The 21,717-nt window shown below is 46.4% G+C and overlaps 1 protein-coding gene across 1 annotated transcript in view; it reads left to right on the top strand.

Annotated features, from left to right (window-relative positions):
* The first annotated feature begins 901 nt into the window (after positions 1-901).
* The window catches only part of LOC143925038 (uncharacterized), a 30,934-nt gene continuing 10,118 nt past the window's right edge, over positions 902-21,717 (top strand). Inside the window, exons 1-2 of the mRNA XM_077449617.1 lie at positions 902-1,538; positions 16,714-16,834. Coding sequence (XP_077305743.1) covers positions 1,214-1,538; positions 16,714-16,834 — 446 coding nt within the window. The 5' untranslated portion in view covers positions 902-1,213. The remainder of the gene's footprint in view (positions 1,539-16,713; positions 16,835-21,717) is intronic.

Here is a 21,717-nt window from a genome sequence, read left to right on the forward strand (position 1 = left end):
TTTGCCGAACAAGCCTACACACGAGCGGACTGTCCGCTCAAACCAAGTTTCAGCGGACAGTCTTACGGAAATTCCGAAAAACTTTGTTCGTCAGACTGTCCGCTGAAACTGTCCGCTGAATCCCACACACGAGCGGACTGTCCGCTGAAACACTGTTCAGCGGACAAAGTTGGACGAACAGTCCGCCCGTGTGTACGCGGCCTTAGGTTTTTGCTACTACCACAACCTACCAACAAAGAACACAGTTATACCACATCCTATATCTGTATGTTAGTTGTTTGTACCCGTAGTACATTCCAGAAATAATAGTTTGCATTTTACTTTTTTTTTTTTTATCTAAAACACACTGACACTGACTGATACAATTTTTTTTTAAATCATGTCCAAAAAATACAGACACTGACCTTTGACTTTGACCTTAGTCCAAACACTAACCCTGGCACTGACCTAGATCAAACCTTACATTTTTTTATTTCATTTCATTGTATTATTATTATTATTTTTTTCCCTTTAATCTCCTCTCATCTCCCCATGCTCTCCATCCTCCCCTCTCTCCCTGTCAGAGCGTCGCTCTCCCCTATGGGAACCGTAGTGTCCGTCGTCACCCGATCCGATCCACAGATGTATGGAAAAGTAGTTTTTTTTCTCCATCACACTTTTTCGGATCGGAGCGGGTCGGATGTCAGCGGACATGTCACTGCTGACATCCGACGCTCTATAGACATCTATGGAGCATCTGTTCAGGTCCGCCTGAACGGATTGTCCGTCTGAAAGAGGCCTTACTCTCCTCTCTCCCTGCCTTCTTTTCCTCTCTGCTCAGCTCTCCCTTCTCTCTTCTCTCCCTGTTTTCCATTTCATCTCCTCCTTCTTTGCTATCCCTCCTCTTCTCTCTTCTTTCTCCGCTCCTTTCTCTCTGTTCTCCCTGTCCTCCCCTCTCTTCTCCTCTTTCCTCTCCTCTCTGCTCTCTTGACTTCTCCCCTTCATTTTCTACATCCTCTACCCCCTCCCCTCTCTTCTCCTCTTTCCTCTCCTCTCTGCTCTCTTGACTTCTCCCCTTCTTTTTCTACCGCCTCTACCCCCTCCCCTCTCGGGTTAATTAGAACATTTCATTGATGCATTCTTTGAACTTATTTTCACTTTCAGTTTGTGCTAAGATTGAAAAGGCGTTTACTTTTTCTTTTGTCCCATTGTGCCATCTTTCATTGGTCGCATCATGTCTGAGGGTCCCGAAAACCTCATTGAGAAAATTAAAAGATATGTCCCGGGTATCAGGGCTAACAACTCTCAACATGGTATTGAACGACTCATTATACTGCTGTTGGGGTTTGCAGGACATGGAAAGTCGTCCCTCATCAATTCCTGTATGTGTGTGATGAAGAATGAGATATATCGGAACTTGGCTGGAGCCGGGGCAGATGAAGGAGGGAGAACAAGGAAGAGGAAATCACACTCTCTCACCAACACTATTTGGATAACTGACAACAGAGGGTTCAAAAAGATGGAGTCGGGGGAGATTTTGGAAGTGTGTGCTCAGCAAAGTAAGTAGAGTACAGCAATGCTAGTCTTTACCTGCAAGCTTGCTAATAAATTAAGGTCAAATGGGGCCTTGACCCTAGTACACACGGGATGAATGTCGGGCAACATCAGCCAGTTCAATAAAAAAACATCCGACATTCGGCCTGTGTGTATGGCAGCCGATCCAACAGAAGCTGGCTTCTGTCGAACGAGCATCCTGGAAAATCAGCAGCTGAATGACTTCTGATCAGCACTCAGACTGGAGTGTTCTGGTGGTGGTGGGGGGGGGGGGGTCGCCCCCTCTCATAACACAATAGCACAGCAGGGAAGATCTCTGTACTAATATTAGATAGTTAGTACAGCGACTCCGACATGAGCTGTCAGTTTTTTTTGTTCAACCCACTGGGTTGAATGAAAAACAAAAATTAGTAGTGCATACCAGTCTTTAGGCAGGATAGTGGCTTTGCCTACCCCATCCCTTTAATTCACAATTATAAGGGTTGAAGTAAGCACAAATAAACCGTTCATTAGCATTGTACTGGCAGCTGCACAGCTTTACCAAACTATTCTCCTTTTTACCTGCAGGAACATAAAGGTTGTAGATGCTCCCTTTGTCCATCCACCAGGCTGTAGGCTTCTGCCTAGGTTGCCTTGTGGGTGATACTGCTTGGGTGAATCTGCTACCTGTGTCACTTGAGAATAAAAGTAGAGCGGAGGCAGAGGCTATTGTGTCTCAGAATGTGGAGGTCCTCCACACATTGTTCCCAGACTACATAAGGCCTAGGTTGCCTTGTGCGCAGCGCCAGGACAAGGTTATCTAGAGCCCTTGGCAAACATACCAAACTGCATGCCCCCCCCTAAGATATATGAGCATTGTGTCAGCAAAAATCCCCCCCCCCCCAATTTTTTTTTTTTTTAATTCAAGCACTAATATGCATGCTTACCCCCTAAGCAACAAATTGCCCTTTCACCCATGACAAATCTGCCCCCTGCTAAAATTCCCCCTCCAAGCTCAAATCCTCTCTCTCTCCAAACCCCCCAGCACAACCCTCCAAAAACATAACCCCTCCTAGCACATATCCTCTCCCCCCACTCTAAATCCGCCCTCCCAGATGTCCTCATCTAACATAAATACCCCCCAATCATCCCTACTAGCACAAACCCCCCCCCAAAAAAAATTCTCCTTCTCGAAGAAATTCCCTCCCCCTGTACCATATCACCTCTTCTGGCACAAATCCCCCCTCCTAGCACAAATCCTCTTCCTCAAACCCCCCCTCCCAATACAAAGCCCCCCCAATCACCATTCCTAGCACACCCCCAATTTCCCCTCCTAGAGCAATTATTGTCCCCTGCCCCCCTCCAAATTCCCCCTCTCAGCACAGATCCCCCCATCTCCTCGAGGTGCCCCCCTACTTTACATGATACCACAGTGCCCACCCCTTGTTCTGGCCCCACTCAGGGCCGTCTTTAAGGCAGGGCAAAAGGGGCAGCTGCGCTGGGCCCTGTCATTGTTGTGGGGCCCAAAGCAGCTGCTTCATACTTGCCAACTATCCCAGTTTAAATTCCCTTGTCCTTTGAAGTTTTAGTCCCGTGCTGTGTTCCGAAATCTCAGTGTGAAGTGCTGCTACTAATGCTGCCCAGCTCTGCCTTATTGTTGTGTACAGATGACTGCAGACCCTGTGTTTACATGTAAATAACTGCCATTCATATGTAAATAGCGGCGGCCGGTGACATTGATATGTAAATAAAGGAGGCATTCATATGTATATCATGCCCCCCTGCAGTGAGGAGATAATGCGCTGTAACCTCTAGCAACCAATGAATGAGCAGTAATACTGTACAGTAATCTTTAGCAACCAATCAACAAGCAGAAACCATTTGCTGTAACCTCTAGTAACTAATCAGTGAGCCGTAATGTGTGCTGTAACCTTAAGCAACCAGTCAGTAAGCAGTAATGATATGCTGTAACCTCTGGCGACCAATCACAATTGCTGCCTAATCTGATACAGTAAACTGATTTTAAGTCTAGCTGCTATTTATTGAATGTCTCAGAGCAGGTAGAGAGTGAAATTGCATGGGGGGGGCCCCAAGCAAATTTTTGCCCAGGGTCCAATCAACATTAAAGACGGCCCTGGCCCGCTTGTACGTGATACTGCATGGGTGAATCTGCTACTTGTGTCACTTGAGAGTAAAAGTAGAGTGGAGGCAGAGGCTACAGTGTCTCAGAATGTGGAGGTCCTCCACACATTGTTCCCACACTTGGAAAGGTTCCCCACTGTGGCTGTGAGCAGAGGTCTCATTAAGGGGGACTAGTGTGGAGAGACCCAGGTTCCCAGCTCCCCCAATTCCAAGTGATGTTTTTTTCTTGAGTTGTTCATTTATGTTACATGCAGGATAAATTTAGACATTGTGCGTGTGAAGGAACAATCAAGAACTATGGGAAATCCCCAAGACATGGGAAATTCCTAAGACATTCAAGATAGTGGACCGGCAGCGGCCTGTCATTTCTGTGTATATAAAAAAAGTAACAATAACTGTAAGCGCAAATACAGTGCATGCAGAGTAATCACAACTATTGTGTCATTAGTCCATAGGAAACACAGATAGTTCAAGGGTTAAAAATAAAATAATGGCAGGGCAATGGCAGCTGCTGTCCTCAGAGAACTGGCTGTGTGTATAAGGAGACAAAAGGTAGAACCCAGTAGAGCCACCTAAGTGCAGTATTAAAAGCAGCTTTAATGGCAAGATATAAAAACACACTTACAAAAAGTAAGAACGTCGTAGGCTCATCTGTATATATGGAGTCCCTGGGAAGGTCCCTATGTCTGGATCCAGTCCCTGTGTGAGGCTGTGTGATGGTCTGGTCAATCTGCAGCATGTTCTGTGGCCACCAGGAAAAGGTTGGAACATATACAGATGAGCCTATGATGTTATTACTTTTTGTAAGTGTGTTTTTATACCTTGCCATTAAAGCTGCTTTTAATACTGCACATAGGTGTTTCTTACTGTGTTCTCCCTTATTTCTGTGTATATAGAAGAACTTCCAGTGGCATGCTTCAGTACAGCGTGATGTATAGCAGGGCAGCAGATGGAAGGATCAGGAGGTCTAAGTTTATTGGACCAGTCTTGGGTATCAAGAGCTGGCTCACAGTATTGCAGAGAAACCCTTACAGAGTAGAACTCATGCAGTTTGGCTGGAAGAGCTGACAGTCCAGGGCTTAGTTAAAGCAGAACTGCATTGCACGGCAAACCAAAAACACTATTTAATTACATAGTTACATAGTTAATCTGGTTGAAAAAAGACACAAGTCCATCCAGTTCAACCAACACATTAAAAAAAACACACACACACATATAAAACCTCCATATACACAATCCTTTACCCACAGCTGATTCAGAGGAAGGCAAAAATAAAAATAATCATTTTTAATATTCAAAGCAATCTCGCCCAACCATCTATGCCTCCATGCTTTATTTTGTTAAGAAATAATTTTGAAAAACAACCCCCTAGCATTTCTGCCCATGGCCATCTTGAGTAAGGGCAGAGGATTCATGTACTATTTACTTCCTGGAATCCATCTGCCCATAGCTTATACATGCAGGCAACTGGGTGTGCTTAGCTGAGAAAACCCCTCCTCCCTTCCTAAAGACTCCTGGGATGTATGACATCATTTGCATAGGCCTGGAAACCAGGAAGCAACTGAAGAAATGTAAGAATCAAGTAAATTTAATATACCTTTCTACTTATTTACTAATGCTAGCAGCTTAAGGATTAAAAATAGTCAAAGTTGATTGAGAGTGTGAAGTTCCATTCTGAATAAAAGGCTTTCATTCAGGTGTATGAAGTGTATAAAGTTTGTAATTTTGTAATACAACCCCCGAAGACGTCATTTTGTGACGAAACATTTAGGGATGCAGCCTACTCCACGTATGTCAGCACGTCGATCCAGTCCTTTTATACTCTTGCCGGCTGGACTTGCTTATCTAAATGCTTTTATGAAGACTGCTTATGTAAGTGCAATATAACCTAATTAAATTAGCTTCTGTGACAATATTACACTATGTGTGGACCTTCCTTTTTCATATAGCCACTGGTCCAATCTGACCATTAAAAGAGAAGTACGGGTTTGGGGGTTTTTCCCCTTCATACTTACTTATGTGGATGCAGCATCGGTCCGATGCTGCATCCCCTGACACCTCTACACTGAGAACTGAGCGATCGTACATCGCTGATGGCTCGGTTCTTACAGCTTTCCGAGCAGAGAGCTGCTGACTGTCAATTAACAGCTCTCCACTCTGCTCCTCCACGCTCACTGGAGTGCTGAGCTGTGGAGGGGAGGGGAGCGGCCATCTCAAAGGCCGTTGAGAGGCTGAGACGGGTGATTCCTGTGACATCAGCAGAGAGTGGACTTCAGCCCATTTTCTGCTGAAAACGGGGTCACAGGAGTGCAAAACGAATTGCACTCCTGTGATCCATAGGAGAAGCCCAGGCAAACGAGCGCAGGCTGGACTTCTCGTTTAAAATTTTTTTATGGTCATTGCCTTCTGGTAAGTGTTTTTTATGATCCCTTTTCTGCACAGAAGGTGGATTAACTCAGAAGCTCATTCGGGTTTTTAACTTGGGATGCTATTTTTCTTCCTTAATTGGACTATCACTTTTGCACTTTTACGACTTTGCATACAGCGGGGAAAATAATTATTAGATCCCCTGCAGATTTTGTAAGTTTACCTGCTTACAAAGAAATGAAGGGTCTATGATTTTTATCATAGGTGCATTTTAAATAATAGAAACAGAATATCAACAAAAAATCCAGAAAAAAACACATGATACAATTGTTTTAAATTAAGTTGCAGTTCAGTGAGTAAAATAAGTATTTTATCTCCAAGCAAAACATGACTTGGAAAAAATTATGTTGGCAAGCACAGAGGTAAGACGTTTCTTGTAGGTGGTTACCAGGTTTGCACACATCGCAGGAGGGATTTTAATCCACACTTCTTTACAGATCTTCACTAAATCCTTAAAGCGGGAGTCCGCCGGGACTCCGCATTTTTTTTTTTTTTAAAGGCCAGCAGCTACAAATACTGCAGCTGCTGACTTTTAAAATAGTGACACTTACCTGTCCAGCGCGCCCGCGATGTCGGCACCCGAAGCCGATCTCTAGATCGGTACTCGGGTGCTGCCGCCGCCATCTTGGGTATGGGAATCAGGAAATGGAGCCTTTCGGCTTCATTTTCCGGTTCCCTACTGCGCATGCGCGAGTCGTGCTGCGCAATAAGGACGGTCCCCGCTGCCTCTGGGATCTGTGTGTTTCCCAGCAGGCAGCGGGGCACTTGCGGAAGGGGGCGGGCACTTGCGGAAAGGGGCGTAATCTACGCCCCTTTCCGCAGAGAGCTATCCCGGAAGTGGGTGCAGTTACCTGGATTATCCATGTGGCGCCGGAGGGGGGGAGGATTCCGATGAGCGGAAGGTCCATTTTAGGGTGGACCTCCGCTTTAAGGTTTCTTGGCTGTCACTTGGCAACTCGAAGTTTCAGCTCTCTCCATAAATTTTTTCTAGGATTAGGGTCTGGAGACTGGCTAGGCCACTCCATGACCTTAATATATTTTTTCTTGAGCCACTCCTTTGTTGCCTTGGCGGTAAGTTTTGGGTCACTGTCATGCGGGAAGACCCATCTTCAGTGTTCTGGCTGAGGGAAGAAGGTTCTCATCCAAGATTTTACAATACATGGCCCCATCCATTGGCCCCTCATAGTGGCAAAGTCAGCCTGTACCTTTATTAGGGAAACAGCCCCAAAGCATAATGTTTCTATCTCCATGCTTGACTGTAGGGATGGGGTTCTTAGGGTCATAGCATTTTTGTTTCTCCAAATACGGCGAGTCAAGTTAATGCCAAAGAGCTAATATTTGGTCTCATCTGACCACAGAACTTTCACCCAATCCTTCTCTGAATCATTTAGATGTTCATTGGAAAACTTCATATGGGCATGTACATGTACCTTCTTGAGGAGGGGGACCTTGCGGGAGCTGCAGGATTTTAATCAATGATAGCGTATTGTGTTACCAATGGTTTGTTTGGTGACTGTGGTCCCAACTGCCTTGAGATCATTTATAAGCTCCTCCCCTGTAGTTCTGGGCTGATCCCTCAATTTTTTTCCTGATCATCCTTACCCCATGAGGCCAAATCTTGCATGGAGTTCCAGACCGAGGACAATTGATGGATATTTGTATTTCTTCAATTTGCGAATAATCGCTCAGACAGTTGTCTCCTTCTCACCAAGCTTCTTACCCATTCCATGTAGGCCATTCCAGCCTTGTGCAGGTCTACAATATTGTCCCTGGCATCCTTGGACAGCTCTTTGGTCTTGCCTATGATGGTGAGGTTTGAATGGAAGAAAGAGATTCTGTGGACACTAACAAATTATCGTTAGGAAAATCTTCTTAAAATGACAGGACTAATCTGTGTACCACATGAACACTTACCGTAGCCCGTCTGTGGGAGCCAGAATTATTGTTGGTTGCTTGGGGATCAAATACTTATTTTACTCACTGAACTGCAACTCAATTTATAACATTTATATCATGTTTTTTCTGGATTTTTTGTTAATAGTCTATCTCTATCATTTAAAATACACCTGTGATAAAAATTATAGACACTTCATTTCTTTGTAAGTGGGAAAACTTGTTTCCACATATTAGACTTTATTGATTATTTATGAACTATATATTTTTGCACAATTTAAAATATCTATGTCCACCCAGTTTGTTTATTCCCCATTGTGGGTGTTCATTCGCTTATCACTATAATCATATTTTCCCTAATCGTCTTTCAGGACAGCCACTATGAGAGATAGACTCCTCCTCTTCCTCTGGAAACACTGCGCCAGCCCATAAATTCTTACTTCCCCTGCCGGACCTCAGTTATTAGTGTTTCCTCCGGCGGGGAGACACTGTGCAAGGAACCAGGCCGATCAGTCGGGGAGGCTGTGGCCGTTTTGTCGTTAAAAGAACCCAGTTGAAAGAAGCAGGGGCTTCGTTTGGAGAAAGCTGGGTTCAAACCGTTCGAAACCAACGTCCGCGTGTCGGACGGGTCGAACGGTTTACTTACCTCACCAGGTACTGCCACCCCTTCCGAGTCGAGCGCGGCTTCAGGTCGTGGGGGACTCCTATCGCGTCTACAGGGACGCAGCTGGCAAGCCGTTCGGAAGATTTCCCTGTACATGGGTACAGTCCGCCCCTTTTTTTCTTTGAACCGAGCGGGCCGAACTACGGGCGACGTCGTATCCGGCGGAAACGAAGGCTTGACCTCGAATACGATCGACTTCCGGTTCCGGGTCGTGGAGCTGATAGGAGGGCTGGGCACAAGCTGGAGATGAGTTCAGAATGCGCACAGGCAGCGTGGAACTCTGTAGTAAGCAGCCACCTGCAGTCATGTCGGAAGCTGAGGCTCAAACGACAGACTCTATCTCCAGCATTCCTAAGGTAAGAGCACCCTGGGGAGGGGTACTCTCTATCTAGGTTCCCCCCACCCCAATGTATGGTTCTATAATGGGGGGGGGACAGACCCCCTGGGTGGCCAGGGGGGAGGGGAGGCTCAGATCCCTTTGTTTAAAAAAGGGTCTAGTGCACTCCCAGGGTTGTATCCCGAGCTTTTGATTGACTTTGTCTTTTTTGTTTTTTCTTTTTTCCTTTTTTTTAGAAAGCTACGGAAAAAACTAGGTCTACGCATAGCTCTAAAAAGAAGTGTGCCTCCTGTAGGGACATTTTAGGGGAATCTTGGACCAAAGTGTTGTGCAAGGGGTGTATTGACTCCCTCGTTAGGGAAAGGGAATCTGAGCAGGAGTCAGGACTAGCAGCTTCAGTTAAAGAGCTCTCGTCCACCTTCTCTTCTTTTAGGTCCCTTTTTGAAAAATTTCAGCTTCCCACAGGTCCATCTCCCCAGGATACAACCCCACCTCTAGCACAGAGCTCTGCTCCGGTCCAACCTGCTAGTACAGGGGGGACAGAGGTTGCAGGCCCTTCAGGGACAGGTAGGGAACTTCCAGACAGTTCCTCTTCCGATTCCCAGGAGGGTTCCGAGGGGGAGGACCAGGATGGGTCCAGGAAAGCCTCCAGATATAAATTATCCCTTGATGAGGTAGAGGACCTCTTAAAGGCAATTTATGCAACCCTCGGTATCCAGACGGATAAAAAGCCCCTAACCCTGCATGACCAAATGTATTCAGGTTTGGGGGAGCCAAAAAGAAGGGTGTTTCCAGTGCACGAAGTTTTAATGGAAACAGTTAAAAAGGAGTGGCAGGATCCGGAGAGAAAACCCTTTTTATCTAGATCCCTCAAAAGAAGGTTCCCATTTTCAGAGGACCCGGCATGCCTTTGGAATAAAAGTCCCAAATTGGATGCCGCTTTCTCCCAGGTCTCCAGACACACAGATTTGGCGTTTGAAGACATGGGGGCTTTGGCAGATGTCATGGACAAAAGGATTGACTCTCTGCTTAAAAAAACGTGGGACTCGGCTATCGGCAATCTTAAGCCTGAAATGGCAGTTACAGTTGTGGCTCGCAATTTAGAGAACTGGCTCTCACAGATCCAACAACATATTGAGGCAGGCACAGATAAGGAAACCATTCTGTCATCCTTCCCTACTATGCTGCGAGGGATCACTTACATAGCAGATGCCTCTGCTGAGTCCGTCCGCATGTCGGGCAGAACGGCGGCTCTAGCCAATTCGGCCAGAAGGGCCCTCTGGTTAAAAACATGGCCAGGGGATAATGCTTCCAAGATAAAGCTATGTGGGATACCCCTCACGGGGGACCTCCTTTTTGGCCCAGGGCTAGAGACGGTTCTAGACCGGACAGCGGACAGGAAAAAGTCCTTTCCTCTCAAACGGAAAACCCCCGTACCAACAAAAAAGGGGTTTCGTCCGCAGGGGCGTAGGGAAACCTCTAAACCAGAGGGGAAAAAGAAAACCTGGCCCCAAAAAGGCAGGGGCAGAGGAGGGGCGATTTTTCGCCCTCCTATCCAGCCCCGTAAAGCCCAGTGACATTCCAGCTACAGTGGGAGGAAGACTGGGGGCCTTTCTTCCACAGTGGGAGACAATATCCCCCAATCAATTTATTTTAGGGGTAATAAGAAGGGGGTACCTCTTGGAATTCCTAAGACCACCCCCTCAAAGGCTCCTTGTCACGCATCTACCCAGGTGCATGGTAAAGGCCGAGGCCTTGCTAGAAGCTCTGAGGGAATTGGAGAATCAGGATGTTATTCTCAGGGTCCCAAAAGCAGAAGAGGGAAGGGGTTTTTATTCTCACATCTTCATAGTGAAAAAACCCTCAGGGAAGTTCAGGTTGATTCTGAACTTAAAGCCCCTGAACGCTTCAGTGACATACAAAAGATTCCGCATGGAATCGATCTTTTCAGTAAAAGCGCTTCTGCCCCACAACTGTTTAATGGTTTCTGGACCTAAGGGACGCGTATTTACACATCCCTATAGCGGAAGCCTCGCAGAGGTTTCCACGCCTTGCCATAGATCTGGGCGGAGAAACAGTACACTTTCAGTTTCAGGCCCTGCCATTCGGGCTATCCTCTGCACCCCGCATTTTTACCAAAGTCCTGGCAGAAGCCATGGCCTTTCTTCGGCTCCAGGGGATATGTATAATTGCCTACCTGGACGACCTGCTTTTATTTGCAGCATCCCCAACACAGTTGGTCAAGGATCTCGATCTAACCAAGGGGGTCCTTACAGACCTGGGGTGGCTTCTGAACTTGGAAAAGTCCAGCCTGATCCCCTCACAACAGATCTCCTATCTAGGTTTCCTGTTGGACTCTACACTGTTGAGAGTTTTTCTACCAAGAGAAAAGGTACAAAAACTGGACAGTGCGGTGGCCTCTCTTCAGAGCAACCAGCTGGTTTCCATAAGGGTTCTGATGTCAGCACTGGGTCTCCTTACATCCACCCTTCCAGCAGTGCAGTGGGCAGGGCTACACTTTCGTCCCCTACAGACCTTCATCCTAGGGGTGTGGGACCACAGTCAGGAGGCCCTAGACACCCTAGTACATATTCCACACCAGGTAAAGAGATCCCTCTGGTGGTGGAGGAAAGTGACAAATCTGTCGCAAGGTCGTCTGTGGCTCATCGCGATTTCTCGGGTAGTAACCACAGACGCAAGTGGAAAAGGTTGGGGGGCACATTTGGGTTCCCTTCTAGCCCAGGGCACTTGGGAGGACGGCGAGTTGACTCGATCGTCCAACTGGAAAGAATTAAGGGCAGTGGGACTAGCCCTCAAATTCTTCAAAAAAGAGCTCCGGGGTCACCACATTCAGGTGCCGTCGGACAACTCTTCCGTAGTGGCCTATTTGAACAAACAGGGTGGCACGAGAAGCGGAGCCCTGTTGTCTTTAGCGACAGAGATCCTATCCTGGGCCGAAACCTACACCCTTTCGCTCTCAGCAGTTTTTCTGAGGGGAGAGAAAAACGTGGTAGCAGACTTTCTCAGCCGAAAGAGGCTGAGGGAGGGCGATTGGGTTCTCAACCAGGAGGTCTTCAATCTCATAATAAATAGATGGGGGTCTCCGGAGGTGGACCTGTTCGCGTCCAGAAACAATGCAAAAACCCCCTGTTTTTTCTCCCTAAAAAGGGGAGAAGGAGCCTTAGGGGTGGACGCTTTGAGCCAGAATTGGCACTTCAGAACTTGCTATGCCTTCCCACCTCCAGCGTTGTTGCCAGCAGTTCTGAGAAAGTTTCAGATGGAAAGCACATCTCTGATTCTGGTGGCTCCACATTGGCCCAAGAGAGCATGGTTCTCAATGCTAAAGCAGTTGGCGGTAGAACCTCCCTTACTCTTGCCCCCTCGGGACGATCTCCTCTCTCAGGGGCCAGTCCTCTGCCCACAGGTACGCCAGTGGAAGTTAGCGGCCTGGCTACTGAGGAGGGTTTATTAAAATCTAAGGGATTTTCACAGAGACTAGTTTCTACCCTCCTGGACAGTAGGAAAAAGGAAACTCGCCAGATCTATGAAAAGGTCTGGTTGCGTTTCAACAAGTGGTGCGCAGAGAGCTCTTTCCCAGTACAGAGCTCCTCCGCAGTGTTGGAATTTTTACAATGCGGGGCAGATAAGGGCTTATCCATTAGTACCCTTAGGGGTCAAGTATCAGCCCTCAGTGTTTATTTAGAAGATCATTTGGCTGCCAACCCATGGGTAGTCAGGTTCTTTAGGGCCCTGTCCAGACAGAGACCGGTCCAGGGTCTGTCCTTTCCCAGATGGGATTTATCTTTAGTTTTGCAGAGCTTAACTGGACCCCCCTTTGAGCCTTTAAAGGAGTGTTTTCTGAGAGAGCTTACTCTGAAGACAGTGTTTCTGGTAGCAGTAACAACTGCCAGGAGGGTCAGTGAGATGGAGGCCTTATCAGTCAGGGCTCCCTTTTGCATTATTTTTCCGGATCGGATAGTTTTAAAGACCGATCCAGCCTTTTTGACGAAAGTGGCATCCAGCTTTCATAGAAGCCAGGAAATTGTTTTGCCCTCTTTTTGTCCCAATCCCTCCGGTGAGAAGGAACTAAAATTCCATTATTTGGATGTTAGGAGATGTATCCTACACTATCTGGAACTGACCAAGTCATTTAGAAAGTCAGATTCCTTATTTGTTTTGTTTTCCAGGGCCAGGAAAGGTTGTAAGGCGTCCCGGCGCACTATTGCTAGGTGGCTCAGAGTAGCCATCGAGCAGGCTTATTTAGTTGCAGGGAAAGAAATCCCAGTGGGTATTAAAGCACACTCCACTAGAGCTATGGCAGCCTCCCAGGCAGAAAGAGCGGGAGCAACGCCAGAGCAGATTTGCAGAGCAGCAACATGGTCCAGCTATTCCACTTTTGTAAAACACTACAGAGTGGATCTGGTGTCGGCAGGTGAGCAGACCTTTGGGCAAAAGGTTTTGCAAGCTGTAGTCCCACCCTAACTGGTAAGTGCTCGCTTATCCTCTCATAGTGGCTGTCCTGAAAGACGATTAGGGAAAATTAGAGTTACGCTTACCGGTAACGTCTTTTCCAGTAGTCTTTCAGGACAGCCCTAGTTCCCACCCGAAAATTGGGGGGAGTCTTACAAAAGACCAGAGCGCAGCAAGATAATGGTATTTGATAAATATGTTATTAATGTGTTCTTGTGTCTCCCCAGCTGGCCGGAGGTATTCTCGATATAAACTGAGGTCCGGCAGGGGAAGTAAGAATTTATGGGCTGGCGCAGTGTTTCCAGAGGAAGAGGAGGAGTCTATCTCTCATAGTGGCTGTCCTGAAAGACTACTGGAAAAGACGTTACCGGTAAGCGTAACTCTAATTTTCTTTACAGGTTTTCACATTGGCATAGTGTTAGCTATGTCATTCTTATATACTTGTATATTTTGCATATGTTGAATATTTCACCAATTTTTTTCATTGTCGATACCCATAAGGTATATATTGGTCATTTTACTCTGTGCTACCTTAGATTTTCTACCGTATATCACTGTGATCGAGTGTCAGCTCTGTTGATACACATTCACTGGTGTTTTTTTTTTATCTTGTTCTACATTTTTGCTGAACTTGTTGCTTTTAGAGAGACTCTGACAGACCATCTGGCCTAACTGTCCAAGAGATCACATATACTTGCCTTTCTTGTGTTTCTTAATTTTAGTTTAGTTTTAGGGAAATAAAATGTTCTTAACTGTAATTATTGTGCATGGACATGTAATTTTACATATGTGTAGCGCTTAAACATTTAGGGTCATGGAAGACACATGCCAAACAAAATAAAAACAAGACATGTAATTGTGCACAATATTCAATAAAAAGTCCAGTGAACAGTGATAAAGCTAATTCGTGAAAGTCTCTCTTTATGGACTGATGTCCCTGTTGAAGACCATTCGTGTTGAATCGCGTCGGGCTTGCTTATTTGAGATTCTCACATTGCTTTTTTACTGTTTTTATGCTACCATATCTTTTTTGGACTATTGCTCCTTTTTTATGTCTCCTTTGTTGTGAGAATATATTCCAATAAAACATTATTGGTTGATCTGCACCATATGGAGCTTTTTTCTCCTACCTTTTATATTACATTCCATCATTTGTGACCTTGGATGAGTTTTGAGTCGGAGAACCCCCGGATGAGCTGGAGATAATCCTTGGCCATGTGTTTACATCTTCATGGTGTGCCCTTTGGACCAGGACCTGTACTTCCATATCCAACAGGAGAACCATAAGCACATTTGACTCACTGCCATATGGTATGTGCGTCCACCATTGTTGGTAAGAGTACCCCACTGTGTGCCTACTGTACCCCAGGATCCAAGCAACACATCTCTTTGCATACATCGTCTTTGAGATATTATTTATATAGTCCCATTTATATCCGAGTCCTTAAAGCGGAGGTCCACCCTAAAGTGGACCTTCCACTCATCGGAACCCTCCCCCCCTCCGGTGCCACAATCGGCACCTTTCAGGGGGGAGGGGGGTACAGTTACCTGGATAATCCAGGTAACTGCACCCACTTCCGGGACAGCTCTCTGCGGAAAGGGGCGTAACTTATGCCCCTTTCCGCAAGTGCCCGCCCCTTCCCGCAAGTGCCCCGCTGCCTGCTGGGAAACACACAGCTCCCAGAGGCAGCGGGGAGCGTCCTTATTGCGCAGCGCAATTCGCGCATGCGCAGTAGGGAACCGGGAAATGAAGCCGAAAGGCTCCATTTCCTGATTCCCATACCCAAGATGGCGGCGGCAGGACCCGACAGACGACCTAGCGATTGGCTTCGGGTGCCGACATCGCGGGCGCGCTGGACAGGTAAGTGTCACTATTTTAAAAGTCAGCAGCTGCAGTATCTGCTGGCTTTTAAAAAAAAAAAAAAAAACGCGGAGTCCCGGTGGACTCCCGCTTTAAAGAGAGACTTTCACAAATTAGTTTTAATACTGTTCACTGGACTTTTTATTGAATGTTGTGCACAATCACATGTTTTGTTTTTATTTTGTTTGGCATGTGTCTTCCATGACCCTAAATGTTTAAGTGCTACACATATGTTTTCCAAAATTTGTTTGACTTTGAGTGTTAGCTGCTACAGAAAGTAACTTTTCTATTCCCTATTTGTTTTGGGTTTAGTGCAGTATTATTCCCCTTTTTTTGCATATCATTTTACATACCAGGATTGATGTCTTGATCTCCAAATACAAGAAGAACTTCACCCAGCGTTGTGCAAATTAAATATAAATAGCTACAATGGCTGTAGCTGGTGACTTTAAGAAAACTGGTACTTACCAGCCCATGGAGTTCAGTGATGTCTTACCCGCAGATGATTCTTCTCACCTCTGCAGATCCCTGGCACCATCCTGGATTTGGGAGCTGGATGGAATTTCCTGATGTCTTGCAGTCAGCTCCTCACTAGGCACGTGCAAGCCCATGTGGCACATGGTGACTGGTCCTGCAGCCTCCTGGGTTGTGTGACGTTATCCCAGGAGGCGGTGAGCTGAGGGTGAGAGGAGGCAATGCCATCCCTGCCACTAGGTGAAGATTGAAAAAGTGGGAGCAGGTACCGAAAAAGGTACTTTCTCCCCAACCTCCCTACCCTTTAAAAAAAAAGCTGCAGCTTAAGTACTTAACTTTTATTGTTAGATTCCCCTTAAGGTACTCTAGCCTAAGAAGATTTTACTGTAGGAAGAAGATTCAGGAAATAGTTCCTCCTGTCTGCAGCACACTGATCACATCTCAGGCTAGGATAATCACTGACGGGCAGGAAGCCTCGCTCCTCTCCCCCTCCTCTCTGAGGCGCCAGCATTTTAACTGTGAGCGCCGGGTGCCGAGCCGTGCTGCGCACTGTAAATGGCCGGGCAATCTTCTGGGACCTGTGACATGTCCCAGAAGATTGCAGGGAGGGAGGGGGGAGAGATGAATTCCCTTCCGGCGTCGTGGAGCCAGGGGAGGAAGTGGGAGCCGGGTGCCCATAAAAACAGGATTCCCGCTCCTATCCCAAAAAAATGACACGCCACATGTGGCATGTCAGGGGTCACCTGCACTTAAAGTGGAAGTTACATTTTTGAGTGGAACTCCGCTTTAAGGATGCATTTTTTAATGATAAAATTACTTTTTCAAATTATACTATTGCTGACTATGGTGACATTCAAGGTATTTATTCATGCAGACCTAAAAAGTTAAGAAAAAGTCCACTTTAAATATAATTTTTTTATTTTTCTCTTCCAGGAAACTTGCGGCTAGAGGGAGATATTGAATGGGACAAAGACAATCTACAGGAGACTATAAGATGTATCCCAGAGGTCAATAAACGACCAAAGGACTTCATTCTTCCCGTTATTGTACACAGGTTTGTCATTTGGCATGACGTGTATTCTATCTAATGGTTACCAATACATTTTCACATACTGTATAAAGAACTAAACCTAAGAAAAGGGCTTTATGTAGAAGAACTACCAGTGCCAGGACAAGGTCCTTAGCACTGTGAACTACCTCATCAGTATTGGCTACAGGTCCTGCCCTCTTTGTTCCCCCTTCAACTCCTCATGCTGAAGCACCCAAGGCAGCCTCTTCTGTTTCCTACTCCTTGACTTGGCTCTGTCAGAGCCTATACTGCCCACTGAAGTTTAGCCTTTCACAGTTGAATGAGGAAAACAGAGCATTCTCTTTTAGGGCACAAATCCATGTACAGTCTTGGTCTAGAGAACAGCCTTCTCCTTGAGCCAGTGTGAATATTGGACAGTCTAAGGCCTCACAGCTGGGGACCATGAGGTAAGTCTCTTTGGCATCTGGTTACCCTGCACCACTGCACAGATATTGGTAGCCAGTGCCATACCAGGAACACTGCGCAGTACAGGAGGGCATTCTTCTCTAAGTTTACAGTCCAGGACACTGCTGAGGATAGGGAATAGCCAGTATCTGAGACCCTATGAGAACAGCCTCAGTCAGAACAACGTCAATTTACATAGTTGGTAAGGATGAATAAAGATACCAGTCCATCCAGTTCAACCTGTGGTGTGTGTGGGTTTATGTCAATATTAAATCCCATATCCCTGTAAGTTGCGATCGTTAGGATGCCCATTTAAAAGTCTTTTGAAACTAGCGATACTCCTTGCTGATACCACTGCTTGTGGAAGGGAGTTCCAAGTCCTCAACGTTCTGACAGAAAAGAAACCTCTACGCAGCTTAACCACTTAAGGACTGAGCCTCTTTTTGAGATTTGGTGTTTAGAAGTTAAAATATTTTTTTTTTTTGGCTAGAAAATTACTTAGAATCTCCAAACATTATATACCGTATATGCCGGTGTATAAGACGACCGGGCATATAAGACGACCCCCTAATCTTACTGTTAATCTTACATTTTTTTCTTGTACTTACCGTATAATACTACCCCCTTCCAAGGCTTCCGACGCTTGATATTCCGTCCTTCTTGCTGGAGCAGGAGCTGGCGCCATATCCTTCTTCCTGCTTTTGCTGGAACCAATCACAGCGAGCGATGTATTCTATTAATGAATACAAAGCCTGCTTGGATTGGCAGAGGCTGTATCATCATCAGCCCGCGCCTCTCTGACTCTCAAAGCCAATCCGAGCAGGCTACAGAGTAGCCTGCTCGGATTGGCAGAGGTTGTTGCTCCAATCCGAGCAGGCTCTGTATTCATTTGAATACATCGCTCGCTGGGATTGGCTCAGCGGTATATACTGTATGTAGCCGAAGCTACATACAGTATTACCGAACCCTCAGCAGGCATCGGAGGGGCTGATCCGGCGTATAAGACGACCCCCGATTTTCGGCCAGTTTTTTTAAGTGTAAAAGGTCGTCTTATACGCCGGCAAATACGGTATTTTTTTTTCTAACACCCCAGAGAATAAAATTGCGGTCGTTGGAATACTTTATGTCACACCGTATATGCGCAGCGGTCTTACAAGTGCACTTTTTTTGAAAAAATACACTTTTTTGAATAAAAAAATAAGACAATAATAAAGTTAGCCTAATTTCTTTTTTATATTGCTCTGTCTAATTGGGCGACTATGTGGCAGATGAGGTTTAATGTTGAGAAATGTAAGGTTATGCACTTGGGGGCTAAGAATATGCATGCATCATACATACTAGGGGGAGTACAACTGGGGGAATCCATAGTGGAGAAGGATCTGGGGGTTTTGGTAGATCATAAGCTCAATAATAGCATGCAATGCCAAGCTGCAGTTTCCAAAGCGAGCAAAGTCCTTTCCTGTATTAAGAGAGGTATGTACTCCAGAGAGAGAGATATCATTTTGCCCCTGTTCAAATCATTAGTAAGACCTCATCTGGAATATGCCGTTCAGTTTTGGGCACCAGTTCTCAAAAAGGATATCGGGGAACTGGAGAAAGTGCAGAGAAGGGCAACCAAACTGATAAGAGGCATGGAGCAACTCAGCTATGAGGAAAGATTAGAGGAACTGAATTTATTCACTCTTGATAAGAGGAGATTAAGGGGGGATTTGATCAACATGTACAAATATATAAGGGGTCCATATAGGGAACTTGGTGTTGAGTTATTCACTTTAAAGTCAACAAAGAGGACAAGGGGGCACTCTTTACGTCTAGAGGAGAAGAGATTTCATCTCCAAATACGGAAAGGTTTCTTCACAGTAAGAGCTGTGAAAATGTGGAATAGACTCCCTGCAGAGGTGGTTATGGCCAGCTCAGTGGATTGCTTTAACCACTTGAGACCCTTGCTATAGCCGAATGACGGCTACAGCGCGGATCTCCTTTTCCGGGACTACGTCTATTGACGTAGTCCCGTGCACGAGCGGCCTGCGCGCCCCCTGAGGGGCGCGCGCGGCGCGCTCTGTGATCGGCGAGTCTATGAGACTCGCCTGATCACCGATCAGAGCAAAGGGTCGATCCCGACCCCTTATCACGTGATCAGCTGTCAGCCAATGACAGCTGATCATGTGATATAACGGAGCCGGTAATCAGCTATTATTCCTCCTCGCGCTGACAGTGCGAGGAGAAAAAAAAAGAGCCGATCACCGGCGGCCGTGATCGGGACATCAGTCCTGATCACGGCCAGCCCTGCCAGTGCCCACCTGCCCCCTGCCAGTGCCCACCTGCCCCCTCATCAATAAAGATGATTAAAAAATAAGTGCCCCCCGTCAGTGCCACCCAGCAGTGCCCATAGTGCCACCCAGCAGTGCCCACAGTGCCACCCAGCAGTGCCAACCAGCAGTGCCCACAGTGCCACCCAGCAGTGCCCACAATCTGCCTCAACAAAGGTGCTGCACCCCAGTGCCACATATCCGTGCCAATCAGTGTCATCTACCATTGCCCAGCAGTGCCGCCCATCAGTGCCCAGCAGTGCCACCTATCAGAGCCACCTATCAGTGCCCATCAGTCCCATCTATCAGTGGTACCTATCAGTGCCCCTTAGTGCCACCCATCCGTGCCACCCATCTGTGCCACCCATCCGTGCCATCTTATCTGTGCCCATCTTTGCCCATCAGTGCCGCCTTATCTTTGCCCATCGGTGCCCACAAATGCAGCCTATCAGTGCCCACCAGTGCAGCCTATCAGTGCCGCCTCATCAGCGCACTTCAATGAAGGAGAAAAATGACCTGTTTGCAAAATTTTATAACAAACTATTAAACATGATTTTTTTTTTTTGCATCTTTTTTTGTTTGTTTAGCAAAAAATAAAACTCCCAGCTGTAATTAAATACCACCAAAAGAAAGCTCTATTTGTGGGAAAAAAATACCACACAGGGAGAAGAATCCGGTCACCTCTGCCACTGCCGACGGCTCCAGGAAACACCGGAGCGCAGTGGGGGGGGGGGCTCTCCTGCCACTGATAAAAGTGATTTCACGGAGAATCCGCCACAGAGACCACTTTGATCTGAAACTGAACTGCTCACTGAAGAAGATGATACCGGTAGCTAGCTGCTGCCATAACAACGATATTTTTTTCAAAGTACCAGCGTATATTGTTGTGAGCCAGTCCGGACGTGGTTAAGGTTAAACCGATTTTCTTCCAGTTTGAATGTTTTTAAAACTCCCTCCCACTGAAAAGTTTTTTCCCTATTGTGGGGTCACCATTAAGATATTTGTATATTGCTATCATATCCCCTCTGAAGCATCTCTTCTCCAGAGAGAATAAGTTTAATGCATGTAGTCTTTCCCTATAAGCTTTGTTGCCCTTCTCTGGACTTTCTCCAGTTCCAGCACATTCCTCCTGAGGACTGGTAACCAGAACTAGATACTCAAGATGTGGCTGGAGTCTTGTAGAGTGGCAGAATTATTGTTTTATATCTTGAATACATCCCTTTTTTAAAAGAGAAGTATGGGATTTTTTTTTTTTTTTGAGAATCATACTTACCTAGATGGATGTCACATCGGTCATCTGTCCCCTGCCGGCTCTAAGACTGAGAATCAAGTGATCAAACACTGCTCAGTTCTTAGTGCTCCATGAGCAAAGAGAGGGTGACTGTCAGTCACCGCCTCTCTGCTTTGCCTCCTCCACCACACTCTGCACTCACTGGATTGCTGGGCTGCAGAGGAGCTTCCGGCTCAGGCTTTCAGTGGCTCGCTGAGAGGCTGAGCCAGGTGACCGCTCCAGGTATGTGGATGGATCACAACCATGTGGTCACGAGCTTTCCTGAGCCTGGATTGGCTCTGTGATGTCAGCTGACAGTAGCTTCAGCTAACTGTCAGCTGAAAAGGGTTATAGGAGTGCAAAACAAACTGCACTCCTGTGATCCACAGGGGAAGTAACGAAACAAGCTTTGGCTGTACTTCTCCTTTAATGCATGCTAATATAATGCTGGCTTTGCTTGCAGCAGCTTGGCATTGCATGCCATTGCTGAGTCTGTCATTTAGTAGCACCCCCAGATCTTTTTCCACCCTTGATTTCCCAAGGTTCTCCCCCTAGCGAGTAATTTGCATTCCTATTTTTATCACCCAAATGCATGACTTTACATTTTTCAACATTAAACCTAATTTGCCATGTAGTTGCGTAACCCATTATTTTGTTGAGGTCTTCATGTAAAGTTTATAGATCCTGCTGTGAAGTTATTTCCCCACCGCGCCTTCTTATAGCTCTTTTACAGGCAGTGGCCCGGTCTTCTGTCGCCGCCGTCGCCGCCGCCTTCCGTTCTTCTTCTTCTTCTTCTCCAGGAGATGTTGACTCGACGATCTCTCCAGGCCGCAATGCCAGGGAAGCGCTTCGCTGCCACTTATATAGGGACAAGGGGCGGTGTC

Source organism: Lithobates pipiens, unplaced genomic scaffold, assembly GCF_037356315.1.
Source record: "Lithobates pipiens isolate NorthernLeopardFrog02 unplaced genomic scaffold, aLitPip1_a1.2 Scaffold_22, whole genome shotgun sequence".
NCBI classification, from domain to species: domain Eukaryota; kingdom Metazoa; phylum Chordata; class Amphibia; order Anura; family Ranidae; genus Lithobates; species Lithobates pipiens.